Source organism: Urocampus carinirostris, chromosome 17 (genome assembly GCF_059441175.1).
Source record: "Urocampus carinirostris isolate Australia breed hairy pipefish chromosome 17, RoL_Ucar_1.0, whole genome shotgun sequence".
NCBI lineage: Eukaryota > Metazoa > Chordata > Actinopteri > Syngnathiformes > Syngnathidae > Urocampus > Urocampus carinirostris.
The window spans coordinates 24,699,385-24,712,540 of record NC_142365.1 but is presented as its reverse complement, the minus strand read 5'-3'; the positions used below and the strand labels follow the sequence as shown (position 1 = coordinate 24,712,540).

At 41.4% G+C, this 13,156-nt stretch overlaps 1 protein-coding gene across 1 annotated transcript in view; it reads right to left on the bottom strand.

The window, feature by feature from the left end:
* Positions 1 to 10,955, bottom strand: part of LOC148349607 (uncharacterized) — a 96,211-nt gene extending 85,256 nt beyond the window's left edge. The window contains exons 1-2 of the mRNA XM_088321700.1: positions 10,838 to 10,955; positions 8,941 to 9,038 (exon numbers count right to left, since the gene is read on the bottom strand). Of these exons, the coding sequence (XP_088177826.1) occupies positions 8,941 to 9,038; positions 10,838 to 10,955 (216 nt within the window). The remainder of the gene's footprint in view (positions 1 to 8,940; positions 9,039 to 10,837) is intronic.
* Positions 10,956 to 13,156: the final 2,201 nt, after the last annotated feature.

Here is a 13,156-nt window from a genome sequence, read left to right as displayed (position 1 = left end):
TACTAGTAAAATGTTGCTTTGGAAAAACATCAAATATACTTCTACTGAAATACTAAAAGAATACCAATACATAATTCCTATAATATAAAAAAAACTACTATAAAAATATTACTACAAAAATACTACTACAAGAGGTTTACAACATAAATACTGCAAATTACACCTATCACAATACTGCAAAAATTCTCCTATGGAAATATCACAAAAATAAAATTACAGTAACATTGTACTACATAAATACTACATAAATGCTACAGATATACAACAAAAATTATTATATAGAAACACTAAAAAATACAAAAATATCAAAAAAAGTAGAATACTACCAGAAAAGTACTACAATCATAAACCTCCTGTAATAATACAAAAATACTACAAAAATACTACAGATATACAACAAAAAAATCTACTTTCAAAGTACTACAGAAATACTAAAAAGATTCGACCATGGAAATACTACATAAAATTTACTTTAGTAATACTAAAAGAAAAGTACAAAAATAAAACTACAGTAACACTACAAAAAACCTACAGAACTTCCATAAAAATCCGACTTCAGAAATACTAAAAAAAAAATAGATTAAAAAAAACCCACAATAAGACAAATAAAGTGCCTAAAACAGGGACATGATATACTATTTTGATGAAACTATTTGATTTCAAAAGAAGTATAACATATCACATGCGGCCCCTGACTCCAAATAGTTGCCCACCCTGCAGTAAAACATGGAAAGAGTTCTAGTAGGTATGCAAATTATCAAGTAATAGGGGGCCCCAAATCTAATTTTGCTTAGGGCCCTATGAAGGCTTGGGCCTGGCTGAAGCCAAAGCTTTTAAGTGCCTACCCCTTGGGGGTAACCAGCCCATTTTGGGGCGTGCTCAAGCATTTTAAAACATTTGGTCATTTTGTGTTTCTGCAGTTTTTATTATTTTATTGTGCTTCTTAGCATTCGTTTTCTTTTGCAAGACACAATAAGGCGTAGCGGTTAAATAATTATAATTATGAAATCTCAGTACCTTCGTTTTCAATATTATAGAATCTATATCCCTTATATTCTCCGCTTAATTGCGTTTAGCCTTGCTCAACCTGTGTAAACAAACTTTTGGGTCTTTTTCTGTGGTGTTAAATGGCGGGTATCAACTCACATTTGCTTGATATTATCACCACCTACTGTCAAGGAGTATCATGGACCCTCAGTCCAAGGCAACGGTCCACGACCCACTGAAAATGGCCTCGCGTCCCACTTTTGGGTCACGACCCACCAGTTGAGAATCCCTAGTGTATCAGAAAAGAAGGCAAATAAGGCGGGAGGGGGAGGGCTAGTGCGCGAAACCTCCAGAGACAAGACAGAGGTTGTTTTTGAGTTTAAAAGACAAGGCCCCGGGCTACGAGCACAATCACACACCAACAGCTTCACGATTCTGACAACAGGCAGATGACATCACATCAGGGGTGTCTAAACTTTTCAGAAAGTGAGACGGAATTGCTCATTTTTGCTAACCACTTTTTCATGTTGTTGTCCACTCCAGGGGGGCGGTCATAGGTTCACAGATAGGTTCAGAGTGTCTGGCATGTTTAAAGTGATCTATGATTATCTACATACCTGTCAACCTGTACGTTTTTGCCGTACAAAGTACAGTTATGATGCATTTTAAGACGTGTACGACGTACAAGAAAATCTATACGGAAAAACGCAAATTTGTCGATGATGGGTACCATCCAGTATACACTGACTATCACAAAGCAAATCAATTAAGTCAAACGAGTTCGAGTTGGGTAGTGAAAGGAAGTCCGTCTCTTTTTAGAGAACCGGCTTTTTCGGCTCAACTCTTTACAGAGAGCCGGGTCTAAAACGGCATCACTGCCATTTGGATTAACGTGCATGACTGCCCTATTTCCTGTAAAATAAAGCTTGTGTGAGAAATGTCAAGCATCTGGGTCCTCCTCCTGTTCCGGTTCTTGACAGTTAAACCGCAATTTTGATACTTGTGAAGCCGAAGCAACACTAGGACAACCCGAGGTTGAGTCCCGTATATATATATATATATATATATATATATATATATATATATATATATATATATATATATATATATATATATATATATCTCATCTCATCATCCGTACCGCTTATCCTCATTAGGGTCGCGGGGGGGCTGGAGCCCATCCCAGCCATCTCCGGGCAATGGGCAGGGGACACCCTGAACTGGTTGCCAGCCAATTGCAGGGCACACAGGGACAGACAACTCATTCGCTCATTCACACCTAGGGACAATTTGGACCGGCCAATCCACCTGAAATGCATGTTTTTGGAATGTGGGAGGAAACCGGAGTGCCCGGAGGAAACCCACGCAAGCACGGGGAGAACATACAAACTCCGCACAGGAAGTCTGGAAGTCTGGAGCTGGATTTGAACCCAAGCGCTAACCACTGCACCGCCGTGCTGCCCATATATATATATATATATATATATATATATATATATATATATATATATATATATATATATATATATATATATATATATATATATATATATATATATATATATATATATGGCACATTTTTAACCACAGGGTGTCGTACCAACATACTCCGTTTTGGCAGTAGATCGCCAAGAAATCCTTTAAATGGAAGCTCCTTAAAATATGTACGTTCACTTTATGATGAAAACACATTTTTTTTAAATTTTGGTACAAATTTATTTTGTACTGCAATCAACATTACTGGAGGGTCACACATTATTAATTTTAGGACAAAGGTCGTGGGCCGGTAAAAATTTGTGCATTACACAATCCATAATGTCATTCCAATCAGGACAAGACTAATGCAGTCCTGCAGTCAAGGAAGGCTGTGCCTCACCTGCCATCATGGAAATATCAAATTCAAAATACATTGAATAAGGGATCTCAAACTCATAGCTCGTGGGCCAAATATGGCCCCCAGAGTTAACGGTATAAGGACCCCAATCTTAACATGAAAGTTAAAGGTTATCATTTGACGGCACAGTATTGTGTCGTGCAATCCAAGGCGATTGCTAAAAGTACAAGAAAGAATGCAAACTACAGAGCGTCATGGTTGCCATGGCGCCCACTTGGCTGCGCCCATGTATGTCATGGTTGCCGTGGCGCCCACTGGGCCGCGCCCGTGTGTGTCACGGTTGCCATGGTGTCCAATTGGCCCCTCCCGAGTGTCATGGTTGCCATGGTGCCCAATTGGCCCCGCACGCGTGGCGTAGCTGCGGCTCGTTTAGGGATTGACTTTCTGTGTATATAAAGCTCAGCGCGCTCTCGCTTTCAGCCCGTCAAAGAATGTAATGAAATAAAATGAAATGATCTGCATTTTTATAGCGCTTTTCAAGTCAAGTCTTCCCAAAGAGCATTACAGTGTGCTTCACATTTCCCAATTGCGGGCGTGCAGCCATGTAAGGCGCTAACCTGCTTATTGGGGGTATTAGGGGTTCAGTGTCTTACCCAAGGACACTTCGACATGTAACACGGAGGAGCCGGGATTCGAACTGCGATCTCTTGATCCCAAGACGAACGCTCTACCTCCTGAGCCACTGCCGCCGCAAACTTCTGCCCCACAAGACGTGGGTTCTGTCCTTTTTTCCTCACAAACGAACTTCTGCCCCACAGGACGTGGGTTCTGACTTCTGACCCTTTTCCTGTTGGTATTTTAAGTCCGGTATGGTTTCCGTTTATTTGTATCCTGTTTAATTTCGGGTTCCAGTTTTGTTTCCTCGGTTTTTGTCCTGTTTGTGAGTTTTTCCAGTTTTTGTTCCTGTGTCGTTTCTCCTGTTTATTTTCATTATCCTGATTTTTTAACAATCTCGTCGGTCTCTGGCGTCCTGTCCTTCCACGCCCGACCGGCTTCCTAACGTCCATCACTCCCCATTTCCCATAAAATAAAGAGCTAGTGTGATAACGTCACGCGATTGGGTCCTGTATCTGTTCTGGTTCTGACACTGCGATTCAAAGTGATCAAACCCCACAATTTTTCTTCAGTTTCCTGTCCAACCTTTCGCCAGGTTGTCATAGAATGGACTGGTGTCAACTTTGCCACGACCTCATAAACAGGCCAGGAACCGTCAACAGTGGAGAAATCAATCCAGAGTTGCGTTCTCATTGGTGCCCCAAAAACCGGTTAAAGAATCTGTAAACTGTGACAGTTTATATATTGCCTTCTTGCTTGGCAAATCAAATGATGAATACGATGTAGGTTTATTTATTGGGAACGCTGGCTGTGCCTCACCAGACAACAACCTCACCACACTTTATTGTCACGATCTCCTTATGTTTACGCCTACCCAGGCCGGAAATATTAGAAGTGATTTCACAGGGAGGCTCTTAATGGGTTCGAAAAAGAGGAGCTCGACTTTGCCGGGGAACCCTGCAAGACAAAAACAAGACTTCTGCGCTCTCGCTGCTGCTGTAGGACGACTGCGGAATGTCATGCCAAGAGTAAATGTGAGGTTGCTGCGAAGCGATTGCACAACACTCGGGTGTGTGTCCAAGTAGGCTGCTTTCAAAGAGGGACGGCTTGCAGCAGGAACAACAACAAAAACAGCGGTAGAGGCCAGCGAGAAGGGTTTCTCAGCCTCTGTGTCTGAGGCTGTTATGTTTAGTTAACATAAGCCAAACAGAGGTGAGAAGTTAATGATTACCTTACTTTGTCGGCTAACTCAAATTCTTAAACGGTGCCTACGAAAATAGCAAAAACCTGTTCACAAAACAATGAGGTTCCATCAGAAAGACAATAGATAGATAGAAAAAAATAAATGCTTTTTCAAAGTTCTGGACATTTCAACGAGTGTTTTTTTCAGTTCACATCTGTTAAATTAGTGCTGCAACTAACAACTATTTTAGTATGCAGCCGACAATTGACTATCTGTCGAGTAAATCGGATTATCATTGTTTTTTTCTTTAATTTAGTATAGAGCTAATTTCAGTATGTAGAAAGTGATAATTAACACAAGAAAAATGGGTGCAATGAAAAATACATCGATTATTACAAATACCGCAGACGCTTACAAAAATGAAATGAAAATTACGTACAGTATTCGACAAGTAGAGATGTAAATGCAGAAATAAACTTCTGTTTATTCTGAGGGGAAAGGAAAAAAATCATTAAAACAAAGTAAAAAAAAAAAGGTCCTGTGTAAACCAATAACAGGCTCATTTGTCACGACTGGCACACAAGGTAGACCCAATCGGGTTACGTTTTCTCACAATTTCATTGAAAGAAAGAGGAAGGGCAGCGCCCGCGATCCGATGCTCGCTGGACGCTGGAAGCAAGTCGCTCTCGCAATAGGATTGTAATCCGAATACGGAAGTGGATCTTCCGTAGCGGGTGATGACGATGTCAGGGATGGAAAAACCGGGAAAGGACAGTAGAGCAAAAACGTGGTCAGGGTCAGAACGGGTCGTAAGTCAGGACGGGAGAGCAGACGTGGTCGGGATAAAAAATGGGTCGTAAGTCGGGACGGGAGAGCAGACGTGGTCGGAATCAAAAACGGGTCGTAGCCGAAAACAAACGGGAGCAAAAACGGGACAGGCGGGAGTCAGGGTCAAAAAAGGCTTGCCTTGTATCAACAAAGGTTCGCAGACAGACTGACAACAGGGGATTGACAGGGCTGGGTTTAAATAGGGACAGGGAGCCAATCAGAACCCGCTGCGGTTGGCGCCAAATGAGCGGGCACAGGTGATTCACATCGGTAATCATGACAGCATTGGCACCAGTAGAACAGTAAACAGAACAAATGTGTCAATTTTTTGAAGTACATTCAGTGGTCAACTGCACAAAGGCTGTGACGAAAGAACTTTACAATTCTCAGCTTCGGTTTTAACAACTGACCTTTTTGTTTTTAAGGTTTTAACAACTGGTGTTCGTTCTTCGGACTGCATGCATTTAATTTCGAATACGATAGTCAGACACGGTTTGGCTCAAGCTTTCTTTAATAGCCCAATATACGCGAATAAATGTGCAATGCATATCATCATAACCGTATCGGCTTGAACCCTACTTAAATCTAACTGAGGGGAGTCAGTGATCCCTTAACCATTGATGTCGTAGGGGGACCATTCCTTGTACTAGCCATAAAACACCTTAGATATTTGGACAACTGAGGGAGCAAGACTCAAAAACCTTTTGAGTATATATTTATAACAGTTGATATTTTCGATGTATGTTGTCTTTAAAATGTATTCATGTTCATCCCAAAAATTTCAAATCCGTTTTTTGCTTTGTTTTTCATTTTAACCTGTTATTACATCCTCTTAACACATACAGTGAAGAAAATAAGTATTTGAACACCCTGCTATTTTGCTATTTCTCCCACTTAGAAATCATGGAGGGGTCTGAAATTTTCATCGTAGGTGCACGTCCACTGTGAGAGAGATAAACTAAAAAGAAAAATCCAGAAATCCCAATGCATGATTTTTTAACAATTTATTTGAGTGGTACAGCTGCAAATCATTATTACAACACCAGAGAAAATGAATGTTAATATTTGGTTCAGTAGCCTTTGTTTGCCATTACAGAGTTCAAACATTTCCTTCAGTCTTTCACCAGGTTTGTACACACTGCAGGAGGGCTCTTGGCCCACTCCTCCACACAGATCTTCTCTTGATCAGTCAGGGCTGTTGCTAAGAAACACGGAGTTTGAGCTCCCTCCAAAGATTTTCGATTGGGTTCAGGTCTGGAGACTGGCTGGGCCAATCTAGAACCTTGATATGCTTCCTACGGTGCCACTCCTTGGTTTTCCTGGCTGTGTGCTTCTGGTCGCTGTGGTGTTGGAAGACACAGCCACGACCCATCTTCAATGCTCTGACTGAGGGAAAGACGTTGTCACCCAAAATATCATAATACACAGCCCCAGTCATCCTCTCTTTAATGCAGTGCACTTGTCCTGTCCCATGTACAGAAAAACGACCCAAAGCATGATGCTACCACCCCCATTCTTCACAGTATGGATGGTGTTCTTCGGATTGTACTCTTCATTCTTCTTCCTCCAAACACGCTTAGTAGAATTATGACCAAAAGGTTTTATTTTGGTCTCATCTGACCACAAAAAAATTCTCCTATGACTCCTCTGTATCATCCAAATGGTCATATGTAAACTTAAGATGAGCCATAACATGCGCTAGTTTAAGCAGGCGAACCTTTCGTGCCATGCATAAGTTCAAATCATGATGTCTTAGTGTATTACCTACAGTAACCTTGGAAACGGCGGTCCCAGCTCTATTTAGGTCATTGACCAACTCCTGTCACGTAGTTCTGGGCTGATCCCTCACCTTTCTTAGAATCATTGAGACCCCACGAGGTGATATCTTGCATGGGGCTTCACTCCGATTGAGATTGACCGTCATGTTTAGCTTCTTCCATTTTTTAATGATTGCTCCAACAGTGGACCTTTTCTCACCAAGCTGCTTGGCAATTGCTCTGTAGCCCTTTCCAGCCTTGTGGAGGTGTACAATTTTGTATCTGGTGTCTTTGAACAGCTATTTGGTCTTTGCCATGTTACAAACAAGTTAAAGTCTTACTGATTGTATGGGGTGGACCGGTGTCTTTATGCAGCTAAGGACCTCAAACAGTTGCATATGATTCAGGATTAATACATGGAGTGCAGTTTGACTTCTTATGGGTGGACTAACAGGTCTTTCAGGGTCAGAATTCTAGATGATACACAGGTGTTCAAATACTTACTTGCAGCTGTATCACACAAATAAATTATTAAAAAAATCTTGCATTTTGATTTCTGGATTTTTCTTTTTAGTTTATCTCTGTCACAGTGGACATACACCGATAACGATAAAGGTTTCAGACCCCTCCATCATTTTTAAGTGGGAGAAATAGCAAAATAACTGGGTGTTGAAATACTTAATTTCTTCACGATAGTTATGTTAGATACAAAAGAGCCAAAAGTAATCACTCATGAGATGATTACTGACTCTTTCATGGCTAATATAACAAAAAAAATTCAAGCACCCTACATGATACTTGGTCAAAAAAGGGTTAAGTAAAATAAGGGGGTGCTTGTTGTCAATGTTCTCTGGTGGATCAACGGTAGTCAGCAAATACTTCTAGAGTGGGTGCTTTTGGAGCGGTGCCTGGCTTTGACGACATCCAGTGGTAAATGGCAAATGGATTGCATTTATATAGAGCATTATCAGCAGGGTTGGGTAGGGTTACTTTAACTGGATTACTTTCAATTACTTTTGGATTACTCCAATACCAAATATGCTAATAAAAGACAAAATAAACTAAATAAGAATAAAATGACTAAATTTTGTGCAGGTTTGGGGAGTAACGGAATATATGGAACGGCAAAAATGATGTTGGCAAGCTGTTTGGATTTATTTTCATTTTGTTTCTGTCGCATTTTATGTTAGTTTTGCCGGAGATCAAAGAGATCAAAGCCAGGAGAGAAAGCTTACCACGTGTTGTGAGTCATCATTTTATTCATATTTAGTTTCTTTTGTCTTTTATTAGCATATTTGGTATTGGAGTAATCCAAAAGTAATTGAAAGTAATCCAGTTAAAGTAACCCTACCCAACCCCGATTATCAGTCACTGAGGACCTTCAAAGCCCTTTACAATACACTTCACCCATTCATACACACACTTGCATGACAAGGGCGAAGTCAGCCCTAAGGAGTCGGGAATCGAACCTGCAATCTCGGTGGACATATTCAAAACTACAAGTCATTCTTGATGCGTGGCAGCTCATTTTTCTCATCGTTGCCACATACGGTCCGCGGGCCACGAGTTTGACACGCGTGGCTTGATGCTATTCACGTGTTCTGAATTGTAAATTTGAAAACATTTGCACTCGGTGTTCCTTGAGAAGCACGCGTGGATCCGCGTGCTTGGAAATGTTGTTGACGAGAGAGCAGCTCCTCTCAGACAGCACGCTGCTGCCGCTGCTTGCGGCTTACCACATCCTCTTGTCCATCACCAAGGAAACACTTGTCGGCACACACTTCCAGGCCTTGCCCAATGCACGCACTGACCCTCTTGGGGGCCTCACTCAGTTCTAAAGCAGGGGTCGGAAAGCTTTTTCACCAAAAGAGCCATAAAAGCAAAAATATTTGGATTTTTTTCTTGAGAGAGACAAAAATCAACAAAACTGCCGCACCCGCTCTCCAGACAAAAGCTCATTCTTAAGGGCGTTTTATTGCACTGTGTGATGTTTGAGTTTTTCCTTGCCCTCATGTAGGTTTTAGATCAGGAGATGTTGTAATGATAGTCCGTAGTTTGCAATAGTCTGTGGTCTGTGCAGCCCTTTGAGACTCCTTGTGGTTAAGGGCTATACAAATAAACATGACTTGACTTGATTTCATAAAATCTATGAAATTATAGTAATGCCAGTGCCAGTGTCCCGAATCAATATAAATATCTTTCCTGCAGTTACTTAAGAGTGTTGAGGCTCATTTTGACTGCCATTTTAGTCTCAGATAATGGTTTCAAAATATGCGTGTAACCCGTTTTTCAGGGGTGCTCAGATTCCACCTAAGCAGCCCCCCAAAATTATAGCATTTTTAACACTCCATTTTCCTTATCAAAAGACAGTATAGACATTAATATAATAAAAGAAAAAGCGGGTAAACTATATAAAAAAAAGGAAAACAAAACAATAATGTGAAAAACACAGTGAGGGAAATACTTCACTGCCTTAAATTGGTTGATTTGATTCCTAGCACCTGCCCCCCACTACCCTTTCCCTTGGCTAGTGTCACTTGCGGCATAGCGGCGGAGTCTGTGGAGGCTTTGGTGTATTACAGTCAGAGTAATAGTCTAATGTGCTATAATTCAATTTAAAAAAGGATTCAAAATATGCAAATTGCCTTAAAACAAACATTCAGTTGATAAAAACAGTCTTAAAGCGAACATTCAATTGATAAAATTGGCCTTTTCAAAATAAAATGCCTTTAGCAAAAAATGTTTTATTAAAGTATTATCGTAATAGAATTTTACATGTTATTTCACTTTAAGTGAAATTTTAAAAGGGGTTTGAACCAGCCGGACAGTCTGGGGGCTCAGCATCGTCAAAACTCGGTCCCTAAAATCGTCCCCATTTCAGAACAAGGTGATGGCAAAGCATGTCACAAAATACTGCTCAAGAGGGTACCAATGAATTTACTGTACCTTTGGTGCAGACGGCACTGTGTAAGGAAAAAGAGTGCGCCACCCCTGCGTATAACTCTGCCCATTCTTACCGCTCACCCAATCAAGTTGCTCTAGGTGCTTTGCTAGAGCTTTTGGGTAAACAGTTTGTTGAACATGGATTGTTAAATGACATTCCATATAAAGGATTTTTATCGATTTACAGCCAAAACAGGGTCTGTTGGTGTGACACCTTGACTGAAAACTGTAGTTACAATTGTGTCCTATATATACTGGACCGAACCCATTGCACCCCAATATAATGTCGGTTTTGCATGTGCGACAACCGGGGCTACATGCATTGGTGTCTTAAATAATAGCAGATGTACTATTTTATCCCTGAGACAAATGTACTAATGGAAAGAGCCATATATGGCTCACGAGCCATATGGTGAAGGGATCCAACCACGAACCCACCCCACCTTTAACTAGCATAAAAACATAACTGAGTGTGAAACATTACTCTTACAACTTTTTCAGAATGAAAGCCAAGAGAGTCAATCCCGAAAAGCAGCAATGAAACAAATAAACAACCACTTGGGTCCTCAAGGCACCAATTCCCATGGTGTGTCTTGGGCAAGGACAGCCTGGCGGTGCCCATGTCTCTCCAGGCTGTTTTATTGGGCAGGGGTTTTCTCCTCAACATGAAACACTGATTTACATGGATACCAGTGGCAGCATACAACTCCTGATCTGACTCAGATATAGCACCTTCATCGTCTGGTGGCTGTTGTCTTCGTTGTAAAGCATCATCCCGCTTTTCAGATATTAGCCGAATTTTCGCCATGATGGGCAGTGGCATACTCCAGAAATACTACAAAAATACCAATACAGTAATATTCCAATACAGAAATACTACAACAGAAATACTACAACAAAAAATACTGAAAAATATTAGAGATACTACTGCAAAAATCTCAAAAAACACCACAGAAATACTGCAACTGGTGGTCTGTGAGCCCTTTGAGACTCTTTGTAATTAAGGGCTAAACAAATGACTTGACCTGACTTGAAATAAGTAGAGAGCCAAAGAGAGACAGGGTAAAGAGACAGACAAAAGTCTCCCCCCGAAAGCTAAGACAAGGAAGTCTGACGAAGCATTTGCAGCACTTCACTGCGACCACGGAGGGAGACGAGCAAAAACCGGCATGCTTGTCCTGTTAAAAATGTTGGCAGCGGACAGCATCGAGGCAAACCAATTAATCTGTCGCTTCAAGAAATCACAACCCAATCACACTGATCGTAACGTGTTACCACCAATATCGAGCAATCATCGTTTTGTCCCTATCCATTTTTTTGTGTTCACTTAAAAAAAAGATCGATCTTGTGGGTGGGCATGGGAGGATTTCTTCTACCGATGGGGGGAGTGGCAGAAAATATTTGAGAAGCACTGGATGAAAGTAACAACAAAATCTGAAGAGCTGTTTTGAGTGAGCCATGCTGAAAGATCCAGTTCTCAATAAAAAAAGACGAAATTCCCATCACTATTTACTCATTTTTCTTAGTATGTCCATCCGTTGCGATCCTAGGAAAAAGTTTGCCCATGTAGTTTCCTTTGGAGGACTACAAGTGTGGTTCTCACTGCAGGTATTTAGGGAATGTGGCGGTGAGCAGTGAGGTGGGGACTCTGACAAGCAGCTCATCATAGGGTGGATTGTCAATCATAACTCGGGGCCTTTCACAACCCCCGTGGCCTGCTCCTGTTTCTGTGTAACGCAGGGGTGGGCAACTAGTTGTAGATGGGGGCTGCATTGGGCTAAAAAAATATGTCCAAGGCACCAATCCATTTTTTCCATTTATGAATAAATATACTGTATATACTGACATCTACATCTTATCCCTCCATCCATTATCTACACCGCTTATCCTTAGTTGGGTCTCGGGTCTGCTGGAGCCCATCCCAGCCATCGCCGGGCAGTGGGCAGGGGACACCCTGAACTGGTTGCCAGCCAGTGGCATACAGAGTCACACCACTCTCTTGATCATTAACACCTAGATTTAGACCGCCCAATTAACCTGACATGAATGTTTTTGGAATATGCCCAAAGGAAACACACAGAAGCATGGGGAGAACATGCAAACACCGCACAGGAAGGCTGGATGCTGGATTTGAACCCATGACCCCAGAACTGTGTCACAGACGCGATAACCAGTCACCTGTCATGCCGCATCTACATGTTATACTTCTTTATATTTGTTTTTATATAGATTAGTTTCATCAAATTGTTCAATTGAAGCAAAGTAATATATTAGGTCATAATGCAAAAATTCCTCTCTAATCTACTTCTGATTTTCTACTTCCACACCATGCTTGGTTTATTTTATTAGGAGGGGTTCTTATTTGGACATTTTGTTAGTAGTGGCCACTTGTCACGGAGCGGAGCGGGAAACAGGAAATAAGGACCCATTCTCGTAGACGTATTCACAATTTATTGGGGGAGGATGAGGAAGGTGCGCACACTCGATCTGGATATCGATGGTCGCGGAGTGGATTAGAAATCCAAACAAAAGAAAAGATGTCCAAAACAAATGGATCAGACCAAAAAAACAAAACAGGATCCAACACAGGAAGATTTACAGACTAGGCAGAATTAAACAGAAACAGAAAGTCTCACCAAAGTTTAACAAGTGTAACAAACACTCCAGCCAAGCACAGTTTAAAGGAACGTGTTTAAGTACTCTAAAAAGCAATCAGTCAAATGCGTCTCAGCCGGTGTTCATGGGCGGGGCCAACTGGGCGCTGAGGCAACCGCGCCAGAATCCGGCGCGACCCGGCTGGGACCAACTGGGCGCCATGGCAACCGCGCCAGACGTGACACTACTTTTTAGTTTGTTACTTTGTTCTTTGAATTTCATTACTACTATGATTGCTACGTTAAATATTGTTTACCGTTTCTGGCTTAGAAATTTGGTTAGTTGCTTTGCACATGCTTGTTTTTGTTTGTTACTCTGTTTCTGGTTTTCTTCATAGATGCCATCGTTATTCTG